The sequence below is a fragment of the Lepisma saccharinum genome, chromosome 3 (assembly GCF_977018435.1).
Source record: "Lepisma saccharinum chromosome 3, izLepSacc3.1, whole genome shotgun sequence".
Lineage (NCBI taxonomy): Eukaryota > Metazoa > Arthropoda > Insecta > Zygentoma > Lepismatidae > Lepisma > Lepisma saccharinum.
In genome coordinates, this window is record NC_139231.1 from 120,911,475 (window position 1) to 120,939,023 (window position 27,549).

A 27,549-nucleotide genomic window follows, 5' to 3' on the forward strand; every position below is an offset into this window, starting at 1 on the left:
AATACTCACATTTCGTCCTCCTTTCCTCCCTTTTTCCCCTTCTTGGCCTTGCCCATGGCGATCTAACGTGGTTTTCACTATTAAGTTCTTTATAACGATGAACTGAACAACGATACGCTGAAGAAGCGAATTTCATAAATATTATTTTCCTTTCCACAACAATGCAACCTTCTAGCAGCACCGTGGTGCTCTCTGTGCGCTCACAGGAAGTAGATTTCTACATGCGGTAGACAGTTGAATAGCGTTGTGCAAAGTGCCATTGCTGCTTTGTCAAAATAAATTGCAACATACTCTAAATTATTGACATAGGGCCCGTTCCGAAAGTCGCACGAGTTTAACGCGTTAAACGAGTTATGGTAACTGGGCGTTCCATAAGTGCTTCCGTGCGTCTCGTGAGTTTCATTATGCTGTCCCAAAAGTCGCATTCCGTGCGTTTCGTGAAAGAACGAGATTCACCAAATGCACGAGCTCTGAGGCAAGTTAGTTGCGTTAAAATCGTCTGCTAGTTGCAGAAACGCGGGAAGACGTACTCGTTTTCTATTTCTATTATGCTGTGACTGTGCTTTTAGGATGAGCGTAAGCGAAACGTGCGTGATGTTCAAGTGTGGGAATTGTAATATAATTGGAGAGCAAGAGGAGATTATGCAGCATGCTTGTTCTTTGAGTAAGTATTGCAGATTTTTATAGGAAAATCAATTAGTAATAACACAGCAGATTTTTTTTTTTTTTTTGGCTAAACGTTCAGAACAAAACTAGAGCAGGAATGTTTTCTTTTTCATTCTTTTTTTCAAAAGGTCGTAGCAAAATTGCCAACAGATTGTGTTAAACACACAATAAACAGCATTGCTTGAAAAATTATGTAGGTTGTGTTAAATACACTTAAACAACATTGCTTCCAGAATTATGCAGGTAGTAATGTGGACATACATGTAGGTGTTGGGCCAGGGCAAAGCATGCGCGAAATGTGCTAACGTGCAAGTGAAATTCGCACAAGTGTTCCAAGTTAATAAATGATGAAAGTTGTTAAGGATTTTTGTAACAGCTTGTATTAATAATATTTTCATACTTTTTACTTCCTTTGCTAACCAAATCTTGGTGTTTCTTATTAAGATGACTGTGATATGCATTGAAAGGTCGAAAATTAATATGGTTCAAACATACCTTTCCTAACTGTTCATGGACATCATTACATGAAGTAAGGAAGTGTCACGTTGTTGTACACTTACAGAACCTGAATTTGGGCCAAGAGGGAAATTCAGACGATGGCACCACCAAGGTAGTAATATTAATTATTTATTCCTTTCTTGCTTGGTGTCATAAATTCTATCCAAATAAAAATTAGCCTATGAACAATTTTGAACCTTCCTGCACTGTAGTAGTTGTGTGGGTGTTGTGAGGAGTATGGGGAAATAGTATAAAATTGAAACGAAGTGTGTGTGTTTGTGAAAAAAAATAGTGCAGAACATAATAATTTATTGGCTTGCTACCAGGTGCATAACAATAATTTATTGGCTTGCTACCAGGCAGGTGCCTCCAATGCTGTCAGCCCCCTTGATATTAGGTAAAGCTCCTGGGTTTAGAGTAATCCACCATGTAATTTTTGTCCGCTACACAGTTTCTCTTAGAATTTATGTTCCAGCAAAAATTAAACAGATGATGTAAAAATGGAACTTGCATGTAAGCCAATTTTAACTTAATTATGAACATACGTAATTTGGTTGTCAATTACAAAACTGACTATCACATATATTAATTTATATTTGCAGGTGTAATCGTTGGCACGCAAGAATCTGATGGTGCTGCCATTGCAGGAGGAAGTTCAGAGGTGCATAAAAAACCAGCTACCGAGGGAAGAGAAGGGACGTTCTATTGGAACGACAATGCAACCAGGCTCCTCTTGTCTTTGTACCAAGATAATAAATCGAAAATTAACTCACCATATTTTACAAAAAAAAAGGTGTGGGGCATAATTTGCCAGAGCATGAATGCTTTTGGCTATTGTGTCAAGCCGTTGCAGTGCGAAAATAAAGTGAAATCTATGGTGAACAGCTACAAGAAGGCTAAAGACAATAACAAGGTGTCCGGTGCTGCCAAGAAATCTTGTGCATTCTTTGTGGAACTTGATGAGATGTTTGCAGGTGATCCTGCAGTTAGCCCGGTCTCATCTGCATCATCGTCATCGGGGTTTCAGGTCCACAAAGAATGTGTTCAGAGTGCGGAACCTGCATCCGATTCTCCACAAACTAGTGAATGTGGAGATGAGGTACAAAAAAATACTCCGAAAAGGAGAGTTAAGAGGCGAAGTGTTGGTGAGGAAGATGATGAACCTTCCTGGTTCAAGTCATTTAGGGAAGACTGCAATAAGAGACATGAGGAACAATTGAATGTTCAGAAGAACTTTTTGTCTCTGTTTGAGCAACTAGAGCAAAAAATGTAAAATATTGTATGCATTATGGATAAAGTAGAATATAACATTTTTGACCATTTTATTCTTTTTATGTAGCTTTACAGATTTTTAGAACTATCGTTGAGTGCAACATCAGGAGAGTATTTGTTTCCTGACACACATTTTAGGCAGTTTATCTTATGGATTTGTTGGAAAATTATCTTTTTCTTCTCATTGTTAATTTGTATTTGTGTCATATGTCCCTTTTTGACTAATCACTTCAATTGGAGGAAAAATGATTTGATGATTGATGGAGGAGTCACTCACAAAGACCACCCATGCCCACAGAAATTTGAATCGAGGAATTTTGGTGGCAAGATAAAATGTAAACTACTTAATGCACTTGGCCACTGGACCAGCACCCTCATTGTTGAGAGAATTGTTCATCAAAACTGAGGATGTTTTGTTACATCAGGAATTCTGAATACATTTGTGCCCGTGCTCTTGACAGGTTTGTAGATGTAGAACTTTGGACATATTTTATAATGTGAAAGAATATAAATTTCGGGAAACATACTTTGGGTTCTTCCTATATTCACAATGGAAGTAGTCGAATTTTTACAATATGCTTTAGTTATTTTCTCAAAGAATTGAGTGTCTTTAGACACTTTTTCTTTGACTTAGATGTAAAAGTAAGTAATTTCACGCAATTTGAGGACAAGATTTTGCCTTCTATCTAGAGTTACTATATCTGTTCATTTTGACCAATGTTGTTACTTATAAAAAATCAGTGGCGTAGCGTTATAGTATGCCCTTTACGCCCGGCGTTCCCAGATTTAAAATTTCAAAAATCTGTAAAAGCTGTAAATATAAAGTAAAACTTGACTAATTTCATATATGTTTGACCTTCATGGCATTATAATAGCTATTTTTCGCGATCCGCTTGCAACGCTCCACTAACAACACTTGTTCTAGCATTTTTTCAATGCCTTTCCTGGCCGGACGCCGAGCTGGTTTGGCGTAAAGGACCCTATATTCCTTGCTGGCCTTCTGGAGGGAAAGCTTGTATCTCTACAGAACGTGCGTAAATCTTCTCTCGTACGCCAGCGTACGAAGCAGAAGAGGTCTACCGTGATTGGTTCATGTGAACTTTCCTGCCTTCTGAAGCAGACAGCGGTACAATTCCTACCCGGTTCTTCGCATGATGTTACAATAAGCAATATTGACTGACGTAACTTTACCAAACTCAAATATACCACTTCTTAATTGCCACTGCATTGTATAATTTATTGCACGAACGGCGATGTGCATTAAAAACTAAAAGATCAACACAGTTTTTGTCAAATAACTTTGGTGAAGTCCTCGTGGTAGAAGTTCAGCCTGTGGCTGCTCTACCACGTAACATGCAAAACTATTCTTCTTCTTATTATTATTATATCGTTAGTATCTAACTGCTTAATATTGTGTCAGTGGAAATGTTTAGCATTCATTTGAAAACTCTCTGGACAAAATTATTTTAAAATGTTTATCACCATTCCAAGATGCAATAAACAGTGGTCTGAATTACTAATCAGCACTGTTACGTCAGTGGAGTGTACGATAGTTGGATCATCCACCCACTTCCATGTCAGAGTGTTTTGCACAGCGTGCCAAGACGACAGAGGTCCCTGATTAGAATCCCGACGTTAGCACAGGTGTACTTTGAGAGTGTCCCTTCATCAATATCATCACTCATATTCATATTCGCGATTAACCAAAAGTGGTAGAAAATTGAAGTATTGTGAAATAAACCAAATCAATCAGTAGTTGGATCATCCACAACAATGTCTACTGTTGTTCAGAGGTGCTTGTGATTCAGGTAGGTTTTTTAATGACTTGTGTCATGCAGAAAGGTATAAAAAGAGGTATAAAGCACCAGAGTTCAAAACATTTGTGCCATAGTGAGGCATCTAATTTTCTAACTAAAACATCCATGATGTTTTATTGAAAACCCAGCCGACTTTAGACAAACAATACCTGTGGCGACTAATATCATAAGTAAATTATTAAGCAAGAAAGGGCCGACCCTTCCTTCGGACTTGGCATTCCCACCCGAAATGTCCATGCTACGCCACTGTAAAAAATGTCCGTAACATTTTCTACATATTCTTCATTACAGCTATTATCTTGCTACATGCTTCAATAAATGTAACCACCATCTGTTTTCTGTTATCTTCCCACCTTGTACATTCATTTTTGATGGTCCCAATTCAGACTAGTTGCAAAATAAGATTGTGTTTTGAAGTGAACTTGTTTTTTCCTGATAAAAGCCAGCTTCATTGGGGTAAATGCTGTCCTTTTTTTTTTTTTTTTTTTTACCAATTGCAGCCAACTAACTTATTTTATTTGCAATTTCTATTTTGAGTGTTGAGGTTTGTAATGTCTTATTTTGCAAATAGCTAAATGATTTGACATGGATATTGGCCATTGCTTCGTTAAGAATTCACATATGCATGCGAACTGGACGGCATAGTGTTAATGCTGCTGTATTGCAATGTTCCGAGCCTAAAATACAACCACCTGAAGAAGGAAGCAGTAAAGCTTCCGAAACTTAGTTTACAACGAATATATACTCACTTATGTAAGTAAACGAAAGTTAATACTTTTGACATATTTTTGTTTATAGATAGTGAGGAATACGCACGTAACCAATATGCTATTACAATCAAGCAATACTAGGTTTGATCCCATTGGAGACACATTACGTATTGGTTCAGATTCCATTCTAAAACTACATACAGTTCTGATTAGCATATCAGACCATACAAAGTAACTTGAAACTGACTTTTAACATAATTGTCCCCCCTAATATAAAATGTAAATATTGATGTCATGAAGTTTTCATATCAAACTATTAGACATTTCAAGACAATTAAATACCTTTACTATTTGCAACACATGCAGAAGTATGCCTATTATGTTTCAGGCTGGTACAAAAGGCGACATGTCTCTTTTGGAAACCAACTCTCAGAACATAAAATACTTTATTTTATGGTGGTGCTTTTTGGGCACCATCAATTTTGACATTAACTTGTTACAATGCTAAAGGTGTATTTGTACCAGCTTCACCACGGAAGCAAGCAGAGAAGTTCTAGTATGCCAGAAGAGAAAAAAAAGTTATACCATGCAGACACCATCAGCCACTTGTACAGGAATGCAGCCATGATTGCCAGTGTCCAGTTTGTAAGTGTGTGATTGTTTTTTTTTTTTTGCTAACACAGTTCCTTGCTGTCAACAATGTGAATCTTAAAACATGTTAATACAAACCAAATTGTGCACGGCAATTTTATGAACTTTTACTATGGATATCATCAAGAGATGGTCATTGCTGTAGTGAATGTAAATGAAAAATTTATTTCTTGTGTGTTGGGGGGAATTGCAAAAATGTAATGCAGACAAGGGGGGGGGGGATGCATAAGTGTAAGTTTTCTCTTCCTTCGTAGAGCAATTGTGATGTTCCAAAATCTGAAACATTCCATCAGCTTAGAACTCCTAAAGCATTGACGTGTATTTTTTTGTGGTTAGCTTCCTCTGTTATCTAGATATTCACAAGTTTTGCTATCACATAAATCTTTTAAGCTATTGATAATAGTAATAATTGTGTCCTTTTGCATTTTCAAGAACCCTGCATAATATACTGTCATTTAACAGTGTTTTTTTTTTTTTGGCAGAAATTGTGTTATACATGCCATGTAGATATTTCAGTGAAAATTGAAAGTTCACCTGGGAATCTGGCATACCATGCGATTGCACAGAGAACAGAGCTACAAAACCAGCCTTGGTTTTGCCAGATTTTCCATTAGATTCATATTTCACCACATAGTTAAACATGACTGCAACTTATGTTTACACTCTATTACCAATTTCTCTTGAGTGTAAGAGACAATATATATGCCAATGGGCTGCCGTAATCTTCAGTTTACTTGGCCCACTTCCCTAGGTGCCTATAAAAGGTGGTTGGTAATTAATTATTTGATGTATTGGATTTAACACACACACACAGGTTTCATGATTGTTTCGAACATTGCTCCCCCTTGATGAATAATCCTGACACCACCAATGACCATATCCTTATCTGGGAAAGCAATTTCATTGTGTATTGTCTCTTGATTTTTACGCTTACCTAGTTAATCTGCCACAAGGGAGCATAAAATATAGCAATTTTTGAGCATTGTAATTGTTTCTGTAATAGCGGCGATTTCCTCCTACCGTACAAGCTAAAGAACATAGGCAGGGAAGGAAAGAACTAAAATGGTGGAATTGTCTGGTTTTCTAGGGCAGGACTACACACACACAGAGGAAGGGGGTGCAATTCCTTTGGGGCTTATGATTTTACCAAAGTTTTCTTTAGGTGCAATAGATTCCAGGTTAAGTACTCACAGATAAAACCACAGGCATGCTTTTGTAACCATCTTATCAGATTTGAAAGGCAAAGGTATTAAAATTACAACAGCGGACCATAGTTTCAAATTATATGGAAAGGGGGGGGGTCAATCTCGCACGACTATTATTGTTGACTATGCTATTCTATATTTCAGGTTATTTTCAACCAAGATGATGAGTAGATGAATGTAATCAAATTATTTGGATTACACATGTGCAAGGCTGAAAATCATTTTGCATGTAAAACAATGCAAATGAGTTCCATACGAAATTGCATGCTCAACGCCTCAGCATTGGCTTGGTTGTAATATTGTCACCTTGTAATCTAAGGATGTCTGGTTTTATATCCTGTGGAGGCACATTGAATGTGGCACAGATAACACTTTAAACTGTACGTCCAGTCCCCTTTAGCCTATCTGTGCATAAAGTTCTCAAAAATTAGAAATAAAAATTGTGGGATACATAGCCTATTCATTAATACTGTAAAACTGGTGTCTGAAATTAGCAGGTAGATCTGCATATACAGGGTGGCTCAAAAAGTCACTTAACACCCTCGGTACAAGGCCACTGCAGCTCGCAACATGGAAATGGTGATGACCAATCGTTGCCAGGCCAAGGGGGAACCACATTGCCGCCACCCGCACAGTCGGCGGCTATCTTTATGTCCGCCATCTTGAATTCAACTTTAGAATTTTAAATGGGAAGGGGGTGATATGATATATCAAATCATGCTAGAATTTCATGAGAAATGCAATGGTGAAGTTTTTTTTTTTAAATGTATCTTGAACCAATAAAAAGTTATGACTGAATCCTTGTACCAATTTGCTCCTTTTCGAGGTGTTACAAAAATACCTTAAAATTTGTTTAGCGCATCGGTAATGCATCAAGATCAAAGTGACGTCTAGGGAAAGAAGTTCGCATGCCATTGCTCAAGATTTTAATCGGATACATCCATGAAGAGCTGTGCATTATGATTGGTTGTCGCGAACAATTTTAGTGTGACGCTTCCATTAAATGAAAAATCCTTCACAGTGACAAGGCTAATGTTTATGTTCATAACCCATTTTCGACAGATCAAAGCTGAATGGTTAGTGCTGTGTGGAACACAATTGGTTAGTCAATTTTCCATCAACGGAACTTTAAATGCTTAAGGCTACTTGGATTTGTTAAATGAACAGGTTTTGTCATCCTTGCTTATGGAAGAAGGTACTTTTTACAGTTTTTTTTTTTCAATAGGGAGGAACACCAGAACACTATGGGAACATTACGAAGCACTTTCTGTCCAAAGTTAGTTATCAGATGACTAGGGTCGCATATTCTGTTTATGAACTTCCTTATGAACATAAACATCAGCCTTGTCACTGTGAAGGACTTTTAATTCAATGGAAGTGTCACACTGTAAATTGTTTGCGACAACCATTCATAATGCACAGCTCTTCGTGGATGTATCCGATTACAATTGTGTGCAATGGCATGCAAACTTCTCTCCCTAGACATCTCTGATCTCGATACGCTAAACAAATTTTAAGGCATTTTTCTAATACTGATCACATAACCTCCAAGGTGACCAACATCGAAAATAACCATGTGCCTCGAGGCACGGTGCTGTATTCATAGGGGACTTTAACTTTAAATTTTCCTGTTGTATTCGTTTCTGCTCCCGAGTAACTACATTTATTTTACATATGCATATATGAACCCTCTACTATGTCAATGACTGAGGGCCCTCTAAAGGCTTGCTTTTCTCTGGGTGCCCCCGCGCTGCAGGGTTTTGCGGCTTGTAGATCCGGCACTGACTGAAAGTAACACCCTTTTAACTGTTGGTCACGGAAATCATCTGGTACAGTTGGATGTTATTCAGTAGCATGTCAGACATTGCTCAGTTTGCACGAAATCACACTTGATATTTGTTCCACTCTTTTTGTTTTATTATTATTAAAAGATTGATACATCCATAAATAAATACCACAGTTACGCACGTTTGCTCTTGCAATGTATTTACATTCTTGTAATGAAAGTAGAAAATGTACAAGTCTCTAATTCAATGCGTTACAGAGAAAAAAAAAACAACCAGAAACAATGTTTGTCGCCAGGGTGTGAAATCATTGAATACTGGTGGGGAGGAGGAAGATCTACACACACACATTTTTATGATGGTTCTCTCCTAAGAACCGAACCAAACCCAACTAGCCTAACCTAACCACCACAGCCAATGGGAATGCTTGAAACAGTTGTAACAGCAATCGCTACCTTTTATGATATACATATTTATAATGTTATTAAATGTAAATATAAAAATACTAAATAATTGAAAATGCATTATTATTATTAAATATATATAAAGAAATTATAATTTCCTACTTTTATAATTATCATGATATTTATAAAGTACCAAACTAATTCCTTTTGCTAACTGGTTAAAGATGGCAATAAATTTCAAAATAGTTTAAATGATTTTTATGATGTATAAGTTTTCTTTAGTTTTCACTTAAAATTAATGCACAGTATATAAATTAGATTTCATAGTTTTTTCTGTCTTGCCACACATCACACTTCTTACGTCACCTGAGTGACCAAAAGCTAAGAGGAGATGCACTTGCATCTACCTGTTCAGTCCTTCCACCATGACCAATACCTACATGATGTGCACTACACGTTGAATGTTCTAGAAGAGTACCACATAACTCATTTTAATGGAATATAAGAATTTTCCCTATTGGAATTTTAAAAAAACAAAAAAAAAGCACATACTTTCCACAATATAACTAATATTATTTACATGTACATTGACAAAATACACTATACTCTAAATTTAGCACATAAGACTGTCACACTTGCAGGTGCATTTATAGAATTACACATGTGAGAAACATCAACATCATCTTACTGGAGTGAAAGGATATTGCTAATGTAATCGCGTTTTGTGGCTCCTGAGTCTGAAACATTGGCAAAGATCAATGTTTGCTCATCATCATCACAAGGTGAATGATCATACTCCTCAAATGTATCTCGGTAAAGTATACAAAAATTATGCAGAACACATGATGTAAGAACATACAGTGGAATATCCTTGATATTAGCATCAAAATACTTCAGCCGGCGAAACCTGCCCTTCAGCAAAGCAAAAGCTCTTTCAATGACCACTCTAACCTTTGCATGTTTCTTGTTATAGTTCCTTTGTCGAGGAGTCAGATGGCCATTGTCCTTATATGGTGGGAGCAATTTCATGGACAGGGGATATGCAGCATCCCCCACAATATGCATTTCTTCAGATAAAAAGTTATTGTCCATCATTTTAACATGCAAATCAGACATTCGGTAAACTCGTGCATCATGCACAGAGCCTGGAATAGAACAGAAACAATCTGTGAATGCCATATTCTTTTTGCACACAGCTTGCAATATCAAAGCAGGGAAACCTTTCCTGTTGACGTATTGCTCTGGTTGAACACTTGGTGCCTTAATTGGTATGTATGAGGCATCAATTGCACCAACCACTCCAGGAAACTGATTCACGCGTCTGAATTCGGCTTCTGTCTTGACTAGCTCCTCTCCTCTTGGCCAGGAAATAAAGTTCTCAGCTATCTGGACTAACAACCGGCAAAATAGTGTCAAATACCGGTGCAATGATGATTTTGATAAGTCAAACCTGTCGGCAACAGATCTGGAAAAAAAAATACAAATTCAAAGATCAGACCACTGATTGGTACATAATGTTGTTATTTTGAAAATGAAAGGCACCTAAATACAACAGAGGTAGTGGGCTGGCAGCCCTAAGTGAGTTCTCACACTAAAGTGATATGCTGCATGTAGCACAGTTCATTTGGAAGCAAAACAATGAGATGCCATATGTGGCATATCACCTCATTCTAATGCAAAAGGTATGATTACCTGGTTTGATTTTCAGATACAGTACATCTAGAGCATATCCATTTGGTGCAAAAGCTCCTTAACATAAAATCATCGGCTAGTTGCAGAAACAAAGTAAAACATGTGTGAACAAAAAGCACAGACCAAAAGCCTCTGCAAACTCCAGAAAGCATAGTTAGGATGAAGAGTATGAGTGAAATGTGTGTGATGTATAAGTGTGGAAATTGTAATGTAATTGAAAAGAAAAGGGAAATTATGCAGCATGCTAGTTCTTTGAGCAAGAATTGAAGTTTCTTTTTTCCCTTTTTGTAGTAGTATCATTTGCACAAGTATTCAAGATGAAAATTGTTAAGATTAAAAAAAATGTATTTAATAGTTCATTGAAATCCATGATGAACAGCTCGCATAATATTTGTGATAGTGGTACAAGTATACATCATGGTGTAGATTTGAGTGTTTTATTTTACAAGCAAACTTCAATGCAGCTGCCGATTTTTCATTTTCATAGTTCAATTTTATTAACACTGACATCTGTAGCACATTTTATTGCCGCTAATATAGCAGCCCGTCCACTGTCCTCCATTTGTAAATATTCCAAACAAAACGGTCGATGTTCCAAAAGTCTGAATAATAACTATTATTGTTTCATTTGTAGTTAATGACTTCAAAAGAAAGGGAAATTTATTGAAAAGCAAGTTGGCTGTGATTTCACAGGAAAATAATTACTTTAATCATACAATCTTATTTTCTTATATTCATTGGCAGTGTTGCTGAAGTTACTGCTTAAAAATGTGTGTAACTTCTACTGTCATCAGGTAGTGAGAATAGCAGAAAGTGCTTATCAGGTGTTGGAAAGTATATACCTAAGTAATTCTAATGCTAATGGCCCTAAACCTGACCTGCCTAACCTAGCAAAAATATAATTTAAGAACTATCTGGGTTTAGGAACATCATACCCTTTCATACTTATGTCATGTGACGTATTAGTAGCAACAGTCCTTGTCTCCTGCACGAAAATAAATGCACATTGCCGTAAGCTTCACACATATCAAAAACTATAGAATACACACATTGTGCAGCAGGCCAGGCGAGGTTGTAGATCATGCACATGCAAGTTAAAATCTGGTGAAAATAGTCACTCGGAAATTAAAATGCACCAGTTTTCTGTTGCATTTATGTAGATTTCTTTAGATTTTTATGGAGTACATTCACACTCAAATGTCCTTAAACATGTAGGGTCTCCCTCCCTATTTTTAATTCTTTCAGGTTCTGTTTAACTGGTTTCATAATTGTTTTGGGAAGTTGAAATTTAGACCATGCTTTTAAAATCTGTGTCATTGTGAGATTTTTTTTTCTTCAAATGATGGTAACAACAAAAATAGCATGTTCCAACAATACTTTTGATTGAAATTGGAAATTTCAGAACTGATAGGTGTGTAATTTCTAAAATGAAACTGGTAGCATACATTTGACACAGATACTCTACATTACTGTCCTGTAATGTGTATAAATTACGATGAATCTGCAAAGAGCATTCCTCTTGTTGGATAATATAAACTGGAAAATATCTATCACAAATGTCAATGGTTGCAAAAGTACAGTTTCGTGAATGTTGATGAAACTTAAAATGCAAGGAAAAGGTTGTTGGTGACAGGAAAAACACAAGCAAAAATCAAGAAATGTAGGGATGAAATGTTTTTATTGTCTTTTTTACTCTTTATTTTATCTTGTGGGAACGCTAATATATATATTAATCAAAAAGTTCATTTTTGCATCTATCTAAATGTGACATGCATTCGGTTTGTGCTCTTTTCTTTCAAATTTTCTTGTGAGCATAAATGTATATCAGTCCTAACATATACTTGTGGTTGTATATTTCTAATATCGGTAAATATGCGATATCGCCCAGACGGATTTCTTCAAATTTACAGGAGAAAGTACTTACTGAAATGAGTTTCTTTAGCATTCTGGACGTTCTTGGAGGTATTTTCTTTCACGGAAAGTAAAAACTTCGTACTTTAATGCTGCTGAACAAGAATTAATCACTTTTTACGTAAGAAATTGGCATTGCCTGCCACATTATGCCGTTGTTTCCATTGCGTGCGTGCAGATGGCGAGAGTGTTGAAAGTCACGCGATCTCTGCAGTATTTCCAAACGTGCCTTCTTTTTACGAAAATTTCTATTTTTAACTATGTTCGCCGCGCTTTCTCTTTTTGATGAATTTAGGGGTGAAATGAGTGCTAATGGAACCTAACCTAACAGGTCTAACCTAACCTTGTGTGAAATTTTCTCAATAAATAAATGGTTTGTGGGGCTACCCGTGGATGGTTTTTGGGGCTAACGTGCATGGTTTGCGGAGGTAAACATGAAAAAAAAATCGAAATAGTACGTAATTTTCAGTCATGAAGGTTTGAAACACTGCTTGCACACTGAAAATCGACAAAACACAAGCTGGCACGTCATGATGCGCGATGATCCATTACGAGTGCACACCATATTGTCTATTACAGGAGCGGAACAAGTAACACAAATAATCAATCGTAATATGAAAGGTTGACAGTATTTTATGGAAAAAGGCATAACTTCACCTTAAAGAATGTTCCGCAAGGCAAAATAGGTAAGTACCAGTGGTGAAATTAAGGTGTCCGGGCGTTATCGCATATTTACCCTAATATCACCTAGTCACATATATCTAATTTGATTACGTGTTCTATGCTACCAGGGAACTAAATCAGAAACTAAAATAAAATATATAGAACTTCGACATCTACTTTAAAAAAAGGGGGAGATTTGTTCTCACCTGAAACACTCCTGGTTTGCCAAAACCCACAGTGATGAGAGGCAAATTTTTTCTACAGCTCTCCTTGGTCGTCCAAACATATTTATCACTTTCGGTGCTAGGAGTTCAATCAGAAATTGAAAAGTTTCTCGTGACATGCGAAAGTGAGACTGAAAATCGTCACCGTTGTACAAGGGAACAGTTACCTCTACATAATTCTCTATACGTCGTCTCTTCGTTTTCCTGTCTTTTATTTTAAACGCACACTTTAATGCAGCTGCAGATTCTTTTTCATTCTGTACTTCATTGTTATTAAGAATAACATCTGCAGCACATTTTATTGCTGGTAATATAGCAGCTTTTCTGTTGTCCGCCATTTGTAAATATTCCAACCAAAAAAAAAACACTGTCGATGTCGTTCCATAAGTCTTCACAATAACTACTTTCACCAGGTTCACGAGGCCAGTTCTTTTCGTTCGATTCGTTCGTTTCGTTAAGACTTTTGGAACGCACCCATAGAGTTAGATGATTCATCCATAGAATGTATAAATATTTATTTGTTTACTCTATGGTTCAGTTCTCGGTTGCTGACTATTTGTAAACTTCTACTTCTACGGTTCTACCATATAGCTTCTGAACGGTGTTTTTATGAATTCGAAATTAAATTGCAACATATTAACAGATTCGATCTGTGATACTAATTCATAAAATAATCGTGATTTGATTTTAAATTAAATTTAGCCGAACGACATTTTCCTTATATCTGTATATGTAGAATTTCTTATTCGTGACGTCTTCATGCTGGCGTGATTTGAAGAGTTATTTTTTTAACAGTATTTAATTATCGCAATATTGATAAACATATTGCAGTTGTTTCTTAACACAACTGGATACGTAATGAATGCCATCATCTTGCATTTTGCGTAGTAAATTCCCGTAAAGTCGTGTCTGTTTCGCTGGGCGCATACTATCAGTGTTGCAAACTAAGTTGTTTTCTGTGTGTCTAATGTGTATGCAGTGTGTGCACGCGTGAAAATGGATTTTGGAGAAAGTTTTTATACTCTGTCGCCAAGAATTGCTGTCACTGGGGAAAGTATCCGCACAGATGGGTACAGTGGTATATCCTTGGGAAAAGTGACACAGATGTGATGTGGCATGGTGCGGTTGTAGGACAACCTTAACCTTGAATCAAAGTGGTATTTCATTATGTACATAACAATTTTAGATATCGCATTTCTGACTCTCACTGTACCAGTTTTTGTAGTCGGATGCTTGGTTAATACGAAAAGTATTGAAAAGCATTTGCCTGTAGCTGTTGTCCAAGGGTTTAGATATGGAAAATTTGCATACCAAGGAGCGACATCTAAAATTGCGGGGAAAATCGAAGTACCAAAAAGGTGAGATTTGGTTATTACCGGAAGCATATATATATCTGTGTGTGTGTGTATCTCGAGAGATAAAGGATATTGTATGAACTAAGCGTACATATAGTGAAGAACGATCAATTCTTCAATGTCAACTTTCATTTAAGTACAAGGGGAAAATATCAGCATATTCTGCAACACGCCTCTAAAATGCAGCAGTTTTATATATTTCTAGATATGTGTTTTTTGATGGAAAGTGTGTGTACAGTATGCATGATTTTTCCACAGTGTACAGTGTAAATTCATATCTTTTTTTTTATGTATTTAACTCTGATCATGGTGATTTTTAACATGTTATAATCTGGCAGCTTAAAATGTGTTTTATCAAACCTTTTTCGGTACTTGTTTACTATCCTACGGACACATTTATTTATTTTTACAGAAGAAACTATTTACCGTAATAAGTTCCTGTAGCATTGTCGAACATCGGGAAGGTGTTTTGTGTGATGTGGGAATGTTTCATAGCTGAAATTCATGTTGTTTGTTGAAAATTAATTCTCCGACGGAGAATAGTGAGCCCCACGAACCATTGGCACGTGGATAGGTTAGTTCTGTTAGGTTAGGAAACATAGTTAAAATTTGGTGTCGTGTTAGTATCAGGATCTAGAAATTGAAAATAATTGCAAACCATCGGCGCGTGGTTAGGTTAGTTCTGTTAGATTAGGAAACATAGTTAAAATTTGGTGTCGTGTTAGTATCAGGATCTAGAAATTGGAAATAATTGCGAACCATTGGCACGAGGTTAGGTTAGTTCGTCTCAGGCAAGCGAAAAGGCCTATCAGAAAGACTTACTGGTAATGTGAAAAATTGTAATTTAATCAAAACAACGTTGATACACCTTCAGGAATGTTCCTCGAAGCAGATACGTAAGTACGAATGTCAAAAATTGAAGAAACTAAGTAGTTATAGGTGTCCGAAGGATAGTAAACAATTACCGTAAGTTTGCAGTGTTGCAACCTTCTTCACCGAAAAATTCCTACTTTCATGTTACTCATTTTGTATTTTTTTCCAGGTTCGAAAACCCCAAGGAACCATGCACGGATAGCCCCACGAACTATGCACGTGTAGCCCCACGCACCATTCACGTATAGCCACACAAACCATTCTAATAGCCCCACAAACCAATCATAAATAGCCCCACGAACCATGTACGCAAGGTAAGGTTAGGCAAACATAATTAAAATTGACATGTTCTGGCAAAACAATGGCGAGTTTGGAAACACTGACCGGGGGTTACGTCATTGAACGCACAAAACATTTGGTTCACGTAGTCGAACGTTATGGAGGGAAGAGCTTTTGTGCATCGGAGAGACATTAATGTCGAAAAATACATGATTTACCAGTCGAATAAGTTGAACGAAGGGAGAAAACACTTCCGCGAGCTTTCAAAAGTCTACAGAAACTCAGTTCTGTAAGTAGTTTCTCCTGTAAATTTGAAGAAATGTGTTTTCCCTATACCATACTGTTACCAGGGTAAATTATTGTTGGAAAACTGCTAAATCAAATTGAGATTTCAGCTTGTTGGTAGTGCTTGGAATACACAATTATGTAAACAGTGAATTATTTTTACAATTTAATTTAATTTGTAACATTTGTAAAGGTTTATAATTTAATTAACAATCAAATCATGTCATCTGTTTACTGTTATAAGTCTATAAATAAACAAACAATGTTTGTGTGCTATGTTCCTTCTATGCTATTATTTTTGTTGTTGTTGCCTTGAAGGGATGAGGCAATAACAGTACAGGTAACAGTCTGTTATAGGTAATCACATTTCTTCAATTTTACAGGAGAAAGTACTTACGGAACTGAGTTTCTGTAGACTTTTGAAAGGTCGTGGAAGTGTTTTCTCCCTTCGTTCAATTTATTTGGCCGGTAAAACATGTATTTTTCGACATTAATGTCTGCGATGCACAAAACTCTTGCCTCCATTACCTTCGACTACGTGAACCAAATGTTCCGTGCATTCGAGGATGTAACCCCCCGGTCAGTGTTTCCAACGATGCCATTGTTTTCCCAGAAAATGGCAATTTTCAACTATGTTTGCCTAACCTAACAGAACCTAACCTAACCTTGCTGTGAATGGTTCGTGGGGCTATTTATGAATGGCTTTGTGGAGCTATGCGTTTATGGTGTGTGGGGCTATGCATGCATGGTTCGTGGGGCTATCCGTGCATGGTTCGTGGGGTTTTGGAACCCGGAAAAAAAATATGTAACACGAACGTAGGAATTTTTCGGTTAAGATGGTCTGAAACACTGCATACCTCAGATGATAGACAACACTAGTCAAGATTTGCCCACCATATTGCGTGTAACAGAAGCGAAAAAGCAACGAACAATAGATACTCGTAATGTGAAAATTACAATTATTTCAGTGAAAAAAGCAAAATCCCACCTTAAATAATGTTTCACAATGCATAATAGGTAAGTACGAATGTGAAAAGAGACGAAATGGACTAGTGAAATGTGTTTTCCCTATAACAGACTGGTAACATATCTTCTTGTTAAATGTTGCTGTGCAGCAACTTAGGCTATATTTTGGTGTTGGTATACAAATTATTTTTAACTGAGTTATGTTCAGTGCATAGCAACATATCGCGAGGCCCGCATTCGTCTTTTAAATTTGAAAAATCAGTGTGATACTATACAAAATCTTCAGGAATACATAATCAGATTATCATATTTAAAAGTAGTAGTAATAGTATGCTTTTAAAGATGTTCTTCAGTCACTAAGACATATCTGAAATATCCTTAAATATACTGAACATTTTTTTTTTTAAATCAGAAATGCAAACTGCGAATGATTTAAATATAACCTACATTTTTTTTAATGAGTAGACACCGGAGTTTGAAGGGAAATATTTTTCTCTAAAAAAGGACAAGAAATCTTCATAGATTACAACTCATACTTCTTTGACATTTGTGTTTTAAAAAGAAAAAAAATATAAATACTTAGACTCTCCCCTTCCCCTCTTAACAGAAGACTGACTTCTCGGCTGCGAATCACAACTTTTACTTCACAATGTGATTAGATCTTGCCCTTTCATGGTCAATGTTGAGGTTACTGAGTGCTAAATTTTACCTACATTTTACCAGGGGTTCTTCGTAAGTTTCAATTTTGAGAAAAGTTGTTGTTCTGTTGCGACTGTTACTGGAAGAGTAAGAAGCAAACAGAAGGTGGTACAGAGCACACTGGAAGCCAGTGTAGAGTTATGAAGGAGAAGTTGCCAAAGCACTTATGGATGTTGTTGAGGTGATTTCAGATTTAAACACATTCCTGAAATGTAAAACTTGATCAGGAAATTCGGAGGATAAATCATCTTCGTACTCGTCACAGAGGGCAAACGCTGCATCTGAAACTGTAGGAAGGAAAGGATTGCTAATATTATCTTGAGTTGAAAACAACACAAGCATTTAAATGCCCCACACCTTGCTCTGTGAAAGTTGGAGGTGCTTTATTGTTAACATTAAAATTGGGAGTGCAAGGTCAAGAGAAGGAAGAAAAGACAAGACAATGTGCTTTTTATTCGAGAAAAGAATAAATGGATAAAAATGTCCAAGCAAGCTACCATCCATTCTTGTGTAAACATTTCATATGAGAGATACGAAAATAATTTAAAAAAAAAAAATTCGGGTCCCTTTTGGGCTTGGCCTGTATGTTACGCCTCTGATTTGACATATTCACAAAGATTATAATGTTAAACTAGAATTTAAAGCCAGATAAAAACAATGTTTTAATTTTATTGTCCACAAAAATTATCCTTAATTTACATCAACCCCATGGGATGCGAGGCCCCGGCCAGTCACCCACTCCTTGCTACACCACTGGTTATGTTGTCTTCGTTGGAGGTAGTTTAGTGGTGGATTCATGAGCTAACCATTAGAGGCTCCAGATTCAACTCCCAGCCTGGGTGCTATTTTTCCCTTGTGAACAATCCTTCATTAGTTTCATCCTCACCAGACCTGATTAGCCTAGATCTGAAAATAGGTGTAAACAAAACCAGTTCCTAATACTTGTATAAAACTGCACATTTCACAAATCAAAAGTGGCACATGCTTTCACAAAAGTACTTTTGATGCATTCCATGTTGACAGTGACATTACCTGTGAAACGTGAGAAAAGAATTTCTATAACCCAAATCTGTGGTAGACATTGTAATTTTTATTGTGAATGTATTTTTAAAATGTTTTAGATTAATGTTCAGTATAGCTATCTGTAGCTTCACAAATGAAATTTAGTAACAGCACATTGTTCTATTTACAGCTGGTTCAAGCATTTTTACATCTTTGGATCTATATTTTCAACATTCGTGACGTACGTGGCATTAGATATTTATTTTTTGGGAGGACAACCACCTACATGGTTAGTGAAGACCATGGATGTGCTAAACATATGGGACAGAAGTGTTCAAGGTATGACATACATATGTATGTATGTATTTACATTTTGTCAAACTGAATGTGATTCATTTGTATAGTTGTTATTTACAGTGTTTTTCACTCAAATGAAGAGCACTAGATTTTGGATAAGGATTCTAACAAAGTGCACTGAGAGTTAGTAATATTAAATTTCTAGAGCAGTATAAAAAGAATCCATTCTGCAAATTCACATTGCTATCACCTCCCCATCCTGCTTTAAATGGAACCATTCTCTTCGATGGGTGCCAGCAAAATTACTTACGGAGATGTACACTCAGAAGAGGATGCACTGTGAATACAGTTCATTCCCAGATTCTTATCATACTTTTGTTAACATTGGCAATGCTTTTTATTAAATTCTAATAAAAAATCACATTAATACTTGAAAAATTGTAGTTTTATCATTGCAGATATGTTATTAGTTAATCTTTCACTACTTGCACTGCGTACGGAGTACATGTGCAACAGTTGTTCTTAAAAATGTATATTTTGTATGTGTCTCCTTTCATCCATGCCTTATATCTTTTATTTAAACATAAAAATAATGGTTTTCCCATACTTTCGCGTGTTCAAACATATTTTGTTATTTTTTTGTTTTTTGCAAACAAAGAAAATATAACAGTGTGTGCATGGACTTGCTCGAGCACACTTGACTTTGTGGTAATGGCCTTGCAACTTAATTATCATTTAACATTTGTGAAGAATCTCTACTTGACTCCAATACTAATCAAATGGATATTGGATCGTATTTAGATTTGAATTCCCATGCTGATGAAGTTCATGTGAAATGATTAAGAGAACCTGTAGCTCTTAGTCAAAAGTTCCATTTTTGAAAGGATGGGGCCCTCCCTGATGGCGAAGTGGTAGCGTCGTCTTCTTGTAATGAAGGGGTCCCGGGTTATACCCGGTGGAGGCACATAGTGGTTTGGATCCCACTTTAAACTGTAGGTCGAGTCCCAATTAGCCTTGCTGTGTATAAAGTAGATTTTAAAAATAAATTAAAAGGACATAAGCCATTAATATAAACACTTTAGTCTGCATGGCCCACAACCTGCCCGTGGTTGGCCTACTCATCTATCGTGAAGAGACCTGTGTCTTGTTTCGGTCTCCAGCTCAGCTCGATGTACAAGGACAATTCATCATAAAGAGGTTTTCTTGGGATATCGGCAAGATGATTTCCGGATAGGCTTTCAAGAGCAAACGTCACACTCTCGAAAGATCGGAAGCCTATCCGGAAATCACCAGGCTGATATTCTGAGAAATCCTTTTTATTATTCACTGCCAGGAAAGCTTCAAGAATTTACCATATCCCCTTGCCTCAAATATCACAAGTTTCATGTTCATGAAGCTGCACAATTGCATGGGACAACCCAGAGACATAGTGATGTGATTGTTTCTTCCAAAAAAATTCAGAAAATTATGGATAGAAAAGGTAGCTAATATATAATAGCTTGTATTTGTTTAACTCTCGCTGCAGGAAGCAACTTCAGTCAATTTGCTTCAATATGCCTAACATACGAAAGCAATTGCAGTTGATTTCAAATATTCTCGTCACTGCTGGTGTCGAGCAAAGCATTACCAGAATATGCTGCCATCTAGTCTCTTGTCATTTGAGCTATTTTCGAAGGAAATGACTTGTTTTGGTTCTCAACAAATAAAAAATGTGTGCCACCATGTGTATGTAAACAGAAATGGCAACAAGGATCATTTATCTGCTCACTGGCGTGCCCAAGATCTTCGAAAGAGGGTGAGGGTACATGCACTTTTCTTCAGTAGTCAGCCTTCATTTCGATATCTTCCCAACTTTTAACATTCTCTTCTTCTATGATGGACCAAAAGGAAGGGTTATGAGCCCTACCAACCCCTTCATGCTGCTCCCCACCCCCTTGGGCACACCACTGCATCCACTTCAATAACAATCAAATCTAACACCAAGGGTAACTCCCGGCTATGGCCCTTTTTCAAAGAATAGGGGAAGAATTCGTATTAGTACTACAGAATACTTTTTTTTTTTTTTTACAAATTTATGCAATTGTCGGAGTGCCAAAATTCTGCAGTGAGAGAGTTAAAATATCATAAGAAGGCGTATGACTTCATTTTATTATAATAAGGACTGAGCCGATACTCTCACCAATTCAGATGCTTCAAAACTAATAATTAAAAGTTGTTCAAAATATATTTTAATGTTAGTAAGTATGCCACTCTAAATATACATCAATTTACCAAGAGTTTTGCTTTAAAATATTTGAGAATTACATCAGAATATTAAATTACATATGTTATTACAAAAATCTTTTTTTTTAGACAAAACTGGTGTAAAGTCAAAAGAAACTAGAATTTTCCATAATTTACAGGATAATTACACTCTTCGAAAGTGCCACACAGCATTTTTGAGGATACTGTGAAAGACCAAAATGCTGGAAAAGTATCTGCAAATAAACTCCAACCAATGCCACTGGTATGGGCCGGTACCAATACATTGGCGTCTGTATCAGCACAGCCCTAATTATAATATAACCAACACAAATTTAGTTCAAATTGTAGTGGTTAGATGAGAGAGCATGTAGTTTTGTATATATTGTGTTGTTTTCTTTCATATTTCAGTGAATGCTGCTTCAACCATGATTGCATTACTGCTGATAACGGTGCATATATATCAGCGTTTGTATGAAACAGCATTTGTAAGCGTATTCTCATCAGCAAAGATGAACCTGGTTCAGTACTCAGTGGGGATATTTCATTATTTTGGAACTTTAATGGCTTGTGTTATGCACTCACAGGGATTTATTCCTTCAGGTAAGTTATGCAGACAAAATGTGTGAATGATTGAGAAAGAGCACATACAAATATGGATAATCAGTGTAGGATAGGATGCTGAAACTCATCATCATCCTTTGCCATTTCCTGCCTTTACCTGGGTCGGCATAGAAGTCAAGCCTCTCCATTTTTTCCTGGTCTTCCACCACTCGTCTCTTCAGTGTTCCAATATTCAATGTCCCTATTCGTAGCCTGCGTTGTCTCCAATTTTCAGTCTGGCTTGCTTCTTTCTTTTCCCGAATATTTTATGTTTTCGGCTGTCAACTAATTGGGCCTGTCACAGCCTACACCTGGGTGGTGGGGCTGCCACCTGTGGGTTCACAGGTACACCCTTCTTTTCTGTTAAGGTTCCTGCTCCCTTAGCCTTTCAGGATCCCTCCAGGCCCACAAGGCTGTCGATGGGTATTTGTGGTATTTGCTGAGTATGACCATGCCACTGGACACCCTCCAAACCCTGATAGCCTTGCTGCCTCGGCCCGGGACTGCTGATTTGGATTTCCCCTCATATCTGAGGGAGGTTTCACTATCCGCCACCTGTGACCCGTCCAGTGTGCTGGAACTCAAAGATTCTCGAAGCGGGAGGGTGGGCAAACTTTTATCCTCAGGTTTTTCCACATATGTATTCATGATATTCTACTATTATGTGATGTTTTCGTGTGAAAAATGTGTGTGATTCCATACTTAACATTGTACACAGTGCTCAAAGTGGAAATTGTTAGGTGGGGAGATGCGTAATTTTTCCTAGTTGGGGGATATTGCCCCTTTCATCCCCTACACTGATTATATACACAGACCCAAGGTTAATATTATCAGTGATTTAATTGGAAAAGCTTTCATTGCATGACTGAGGATCCACCTAACCAAAATTCTAATTTGTATTTAATGAACTAAATTCAGCTTTATTTTCTTCCTACAGTTCTGTTACCTCTAGGTTTCCCAATGAGAATCTTATAAATCTTCTTTCATTTGTCATGCATGGCAGATAGTTTGTCCATTGAAGTATTCTTGATCTAATTAATTTACTAATAATTGAAATCTTGAATTTATCATTGGTAAGAAAATTACATGAAATGAAATTTTGATCTTGTTCAGTGTCAATAAAATGTCTTTTGTCACATGCCAAAGTCTGATAATATGTCACCTCATTGAAGTAAAATGGTGAATGTGTGGAAAATGTAAGCATTATTTCTGAAAATATTTCACCAATGTATTATATATATTTTTAAAAGGTTAAATTTCTACTTGCCACAGTGAAATTAATAATTTCAATATGATGTTCTATCTGTAATTTCACCTGGTGGTGGCACACTGATCATTGGTTCGGATCTTGAAACTGTAGGTCCAGTCCCAATTAGCCTATTTGTTCATAAAGTGGATTTAAAATTGAATTCAACAATTCTCTGCAATTTCAACAATGTACTTCTGTCTGTGTACATTGTAACAGACCCTTTAGAAAACAAATCAACTTCGTACAATGGAAGTTGAGTATGCACTTCAGTTTTATAATGTGCTTTATTTTCACCATATGATTAGTAAATTCTCATTATTACTGCAATATAATCAGCATTTAGTGCCAATGGCCATTGTTGTTATCACATTGTGATTTGTGCATTTGAATATGATGTATTTGTATCTTTACATGATTCTCTTCTGATTTATAGAAAGAAAGGCTGTGATTGACATAACTGGAGTCTCATCAGCTGATATTGTGGCAATCCTTTTGTTTTTCTGGGCTACATATCATCAATTTAAAGCTGCATCCATATTAGCAGGCTTGAGGAAAGATGCAACAGGTGAGTTGCATAATTTGCGAGTTACAAACTGTTGCTAATTTCAACTTCAACTTCCTGGCTGCAGCTCATGTTACTGCTTATGATAAAACCCAGGTACCTGAAGCTATCATCTATATCAATTCTTTCGCCTCGAGTTCTTATTCATTTTCATTTGTTCCCTTCTGTAACCATTGCACTTGTCTTGTTAGAGTATATTTAAAAGTGCTAAAAATAATGCATCACCTTGTTGCTAAATCATTTATCCTTATTTACAGGTAAAACTGTGAATTACAAATATTCCATTCCGAGGGGAGATTGGTTTGAGTATGTGTCAGCACCACACTATCTAGCTGAGGTTCTTGTTTACATTGCTTTGACCATTATTCTGAGCCATAACCAAACTTGGTGGTTTGTATTATTCTGGGTGGTAGGAAATCAGGTGTGTATAGTCAAGTATATGTGGAGTGTATAGATTGATAGTGAATTGATTATTGTTATTGATTAAGTCCTTACATGTAATTTTGTAAGTCAATGGTGTAGTAATAATTTAATATTAGATTTGACCAGAAACTGTAATTAACTTCAAGAAGTTTTTGAGCACTGAACTTTAAAAGTGTTTTGTTTTCAAAAATGATATTGCATAATGCAGATAAGTTTACAACTTTAATGTTGCAGTACTTTTATTTGCTTGACGCATGCAGTGAAAGATTTAAAAAATTGGGAATAAATATAAATTGAGACATAGTAATATTTGCCAAATATCATATTGAGTATTTAAATCAGGGAAGCCCAAATGTTTTTATCTGCAGGTCTAGTCAAAACTTGAGCAACTGATCACAAGCCATTTTTCTTTCAGTAAAGATAGTGCCTCAGAATGGAATTAGTTTTATAAAGTAGGCCATATAAAAATGTGACCAGTATAACAGGATTATTATTATTATTATTATTATTTTTTTGGAGTAGGGATGGAATTGTAATGGTGGATAGTACATATATGCATTCTACTAGAGCAGTATATACAACAAAATATTTTGTATATTTGGAGCACATCCCATTAAAATTGTACTCCAAGATAAATATAGTACTCAGGGGTGATTTTAACGTAGTGTTGCATTTACCACTTTTTTTTTTTTTTTTTTTTTTTAGTTCTTTACTGTTTTCATTTGGAAATTTTTATTTTCTCAAAATTTGGGACATGTAGCCCCAGCTGCACCTCCCATGTACTCCTTTGGATGCAGCCCATAGGTTCAGCAGCCTTGATTTAAAGAATAAAAAAATAACAAGCTCCACAAAAAACTTGAAGTATATTAATCATCTTTCTACCAGTCTGGAAATCCAGGGAAATTTACTGATTTTCAGGTGGAAAAATCATGGTATTTTGTTTTTATGAAATTGTAGACTAGGGTGGCTACTCACCAGGAATTCTGCATGAATTATTGGTTCTGGGAATTATGCGTGAATATTTCTCCGTAGACATGAAAAATTGCAACTTTTATTCATCCAAATCCCATTGAATTATATACATATTTGTAATTGCCCTGAGGCTAAGTTTTCACAGTTTAACTTTTATTTTTATCGAGAAGGAAAATAAAGCTGCATGGTAAATAAAACAGAATTCTCTCAGTACGTTTAGTTTACTTTGTTAATGTCCCTTGCAGAACGATCTATCTGACATACGGAAGATTATTGCAAGATAAGTTATCTTGAAGTCGATTAGTTAAATTTGACTTTGAAATTATTATACAATTAACAATTTTTCATAGATTAGTATATCCTGTAAAATTTGTGACTTGTGGTTGTACATATTTTTCATGTCTGAAATGCTAGATGTAAACTCTACACCTTAAATTCAATATTTTAAATGTACAAGATACCGTTTAATTGAATTGAATTAGAATTTTTGGATACATTGGAATGACACAGACCTTATATTGTTAATATATGTATGTGTGCATGTGTAGTGACAGGTGGTAATACGTAAGGTTGAAGCAGAGAGAACATCTGCTTGTATGCTTGAATTTTTGGAAAGTTTGCCTTGAAAACCGGGAATTATGCGTGAATTTTTTATCATCGTCCTAGAGTGGCCACCCTGTCAATGTGTTACTATATTTTTAATTCCCTGAGATATTAATCTACATTTATTATTATTTAAAATTATCACTAGTTTAATTTTCTTTTTTGTACTTCTCAGATTCAGGTGGCCTTGATGAATCACAAGTGGTACAAGGAAAAATTTGAAGATTATCCAGCGAATAGAAAAGCAATAATCCCTTACATTCTGTAATTCATGATTCACATAGAGAAAATCTGCAATATATATTTTTTTTTGCATAAATATTATGACATGATGATTATATGTATTTTTACTTTTAATTAACCATAGTGAAACATGCATTGTGTTTTTTCTTGATGCATTTAGAAATTTTATCAGATGTTTTTCATTGCAATGTGATTTGCAATTACTTTCAATAAGTACTTTGTAACTATAATTAAAATGTATTTAGTAATACAGAGAAGAACCTTGATTTCATGGAGATAAGTTTCATTAAATGCATTGCCATTAACCATCAATGATATATCTACAAGTATGTTATTTTCTAAAGTTCTTTCATTTTTAGTTGTATTGTGGAATTAGGACAAAGCCGAAAAGAAAATTTGTTAAGTGTTGGAAGGCTATTGCGAACAAATAAATGGTTTTATAATTGGTGTGATTGCTTTCAAAATTGAGATATGCTTCTGTCTGGTGACGATATAGGTTATGTATTGTCAGTGCCTCCATTATTTTTACACTTCTAGCTGAAATATAAACAAAAAAAATATGCAAAAATAACACTTGCTAATTTCTTTTTATTCATCATCATCTTCTATCTTAATAGATGGAATTCAAAACCATACTTTTCTGCATTTTGTCTTGTAAGGCACCCATATTCATGTAAACATGGATACACCATCAAAAGTATTTTCTTTTGCTGGAACTGCACATTATGTGTAATGTTTATGATGACATGCAATGGATCTCTAATGTTAATTGTAATCATATGATACAATTGGATGTTTTAAAAAAAATATTTGTCATACATTTAAATAATAAACAGGTTTAAGATATGGAGGTTTTCTACCCTCAGAATTAAAGCTACATACAGACCAAAGATCACAAGACTTTTGATACTTATTGTATTATTAAGAGTTTAATTATAATTAAATAATTTTTTTGCAGTATCTGTTTTAATTGCATTGTTATTTGAATACAGGAATGCTAGTAATTTGAATTTTATGGTACAATGTAATGAATATACATATATATTCAAATGTTTCATGAAGATATGAAATGATATGTTCCTTTTTACTATGTTGTTAGGATCATGTATTGTTCCTAGGGTATCGTATATATAAAAATTTTTGTATATGTTGTTTTTCTCTCAATAGTAATAAATTGTTTTTGTATTTTTGTATTAATACTTTTGTTTTAAATGAATACTGGTATGTATGAATATTTGGACTGAATTACTGCAGTTTCATAATAACTCATATTAACTGTGGGTTCTACAAACAGTATGTCATATGCATGTAACTCTGTTGATATTTCAGGAAAAAGAATTGTGATCACAGCCTATTTTGTAGGGATGAGAAAGGTAAACTGCAGATATAGAAAGTAGAAC

At 35.8% G+C, this 27,549-nt stretch overlaps 3 protein-coding genes across 3 annotated transcripts in view; 2 read left to right on the forward strand and 1 right to left on the reverse strand.

Annotated features, from left to right (window-relative positions):
* Nucleotides 1-221, reverse strand: part of eIF5B (eukaryotic translation initiation factor 5B) — a 209,279-nt gene extending 209,058 nt beyond the window's left edge. The window contains exon 1 of the mRNA XM_083119335.1: nt 10-221. Coding sequence (XP_082975461.1) covers nt 10-56 — 47 coding nt within the window. The 5' untranslated portion in view covers nt 57-221. The remainder of the gene's footprint in view (nt 1-9) is intronic.
* Nucleotides 222-537: 316 nt separating this feature from the next.
* On the forward strand, nt 538-2,437 carry LOC145985656 (uncharacterized). The gene is made up of 2 exons (XM_083119725.1): nt 538-664; nt 1,767-2,437. The coding sequence occupies exons 1-2, from the start codon at nt 571-573 to the stop codon at nt 2,435-2,437; spliced, it is 765 nt and encodes a 254-aa protein (XP_082975851.1). The 5' UTR covers nt 538-570.
* Nucleotides 2,438-13,977: 11,540 nt separating this feature from the next.
* On the forward strand, nt 13,978-27,330 carry LOC145985377 (polyprenal reductase). The gene is made up of 6 exons (XM_083119336.1): nt 13,978-14,855; nt 19,147-19,295; nt 21,906-22,097; nt 23,780-23,911; nt 24,166-24,329; nt 26,082-27,330. The coding sequence occupies exons 1-6, from the start codon at nt 14,665-14,667 to the stop codon at nt 26,172-26,174; spliced, it is 921 nt and encodes a 306-aa protein (XP_082975462.1). The 5' UTR covers nt 13,978-14,664; the 3' UTR covers nt 26,175-27,330.
* The last annotated feature ends 219 nt before the right edge of the window (nt 27,331-27,549 follow it).

Bases quoted from the DNA above. Each gene is read 5' to 3' on its own strand.
- LOC145985656 (XM_083119725.1), top strand. From the start codon at position 571: ATGAGCGTAAGCGAAACGTGCGTGATGTTCAAGTGTGGGAATTGTAAT. The intron at 665-1,766 runs GTAAGTATTGCA...TTATATTTGCAG, and splicing joins GCAGCATGCTTGTTCTTTGA to GTGTAATCGTTGGCACGCAA.
- LOC145985377 (XM_083119336.1), top strand. From the start codon at position 14,665: ATGTACATAACAATTTTAGATATCGCATTTCTGACTCTCACTGTACCA. The intron at 14,856-19,146 runs GTGAGATTTGGT...TTCTATTTACAG, and splicing joins AAAATCGAAGTACCAAAAAG to CTGGTTCAAGCATTTTTACA. The intron at 24,330-26,081 runs GTGTGTATAGTC...TGTACTTCTCAG, and splicing joins TCTGGGTGGTAGGAAATCAG to ATTCAGGTGGCCTTGATGAA.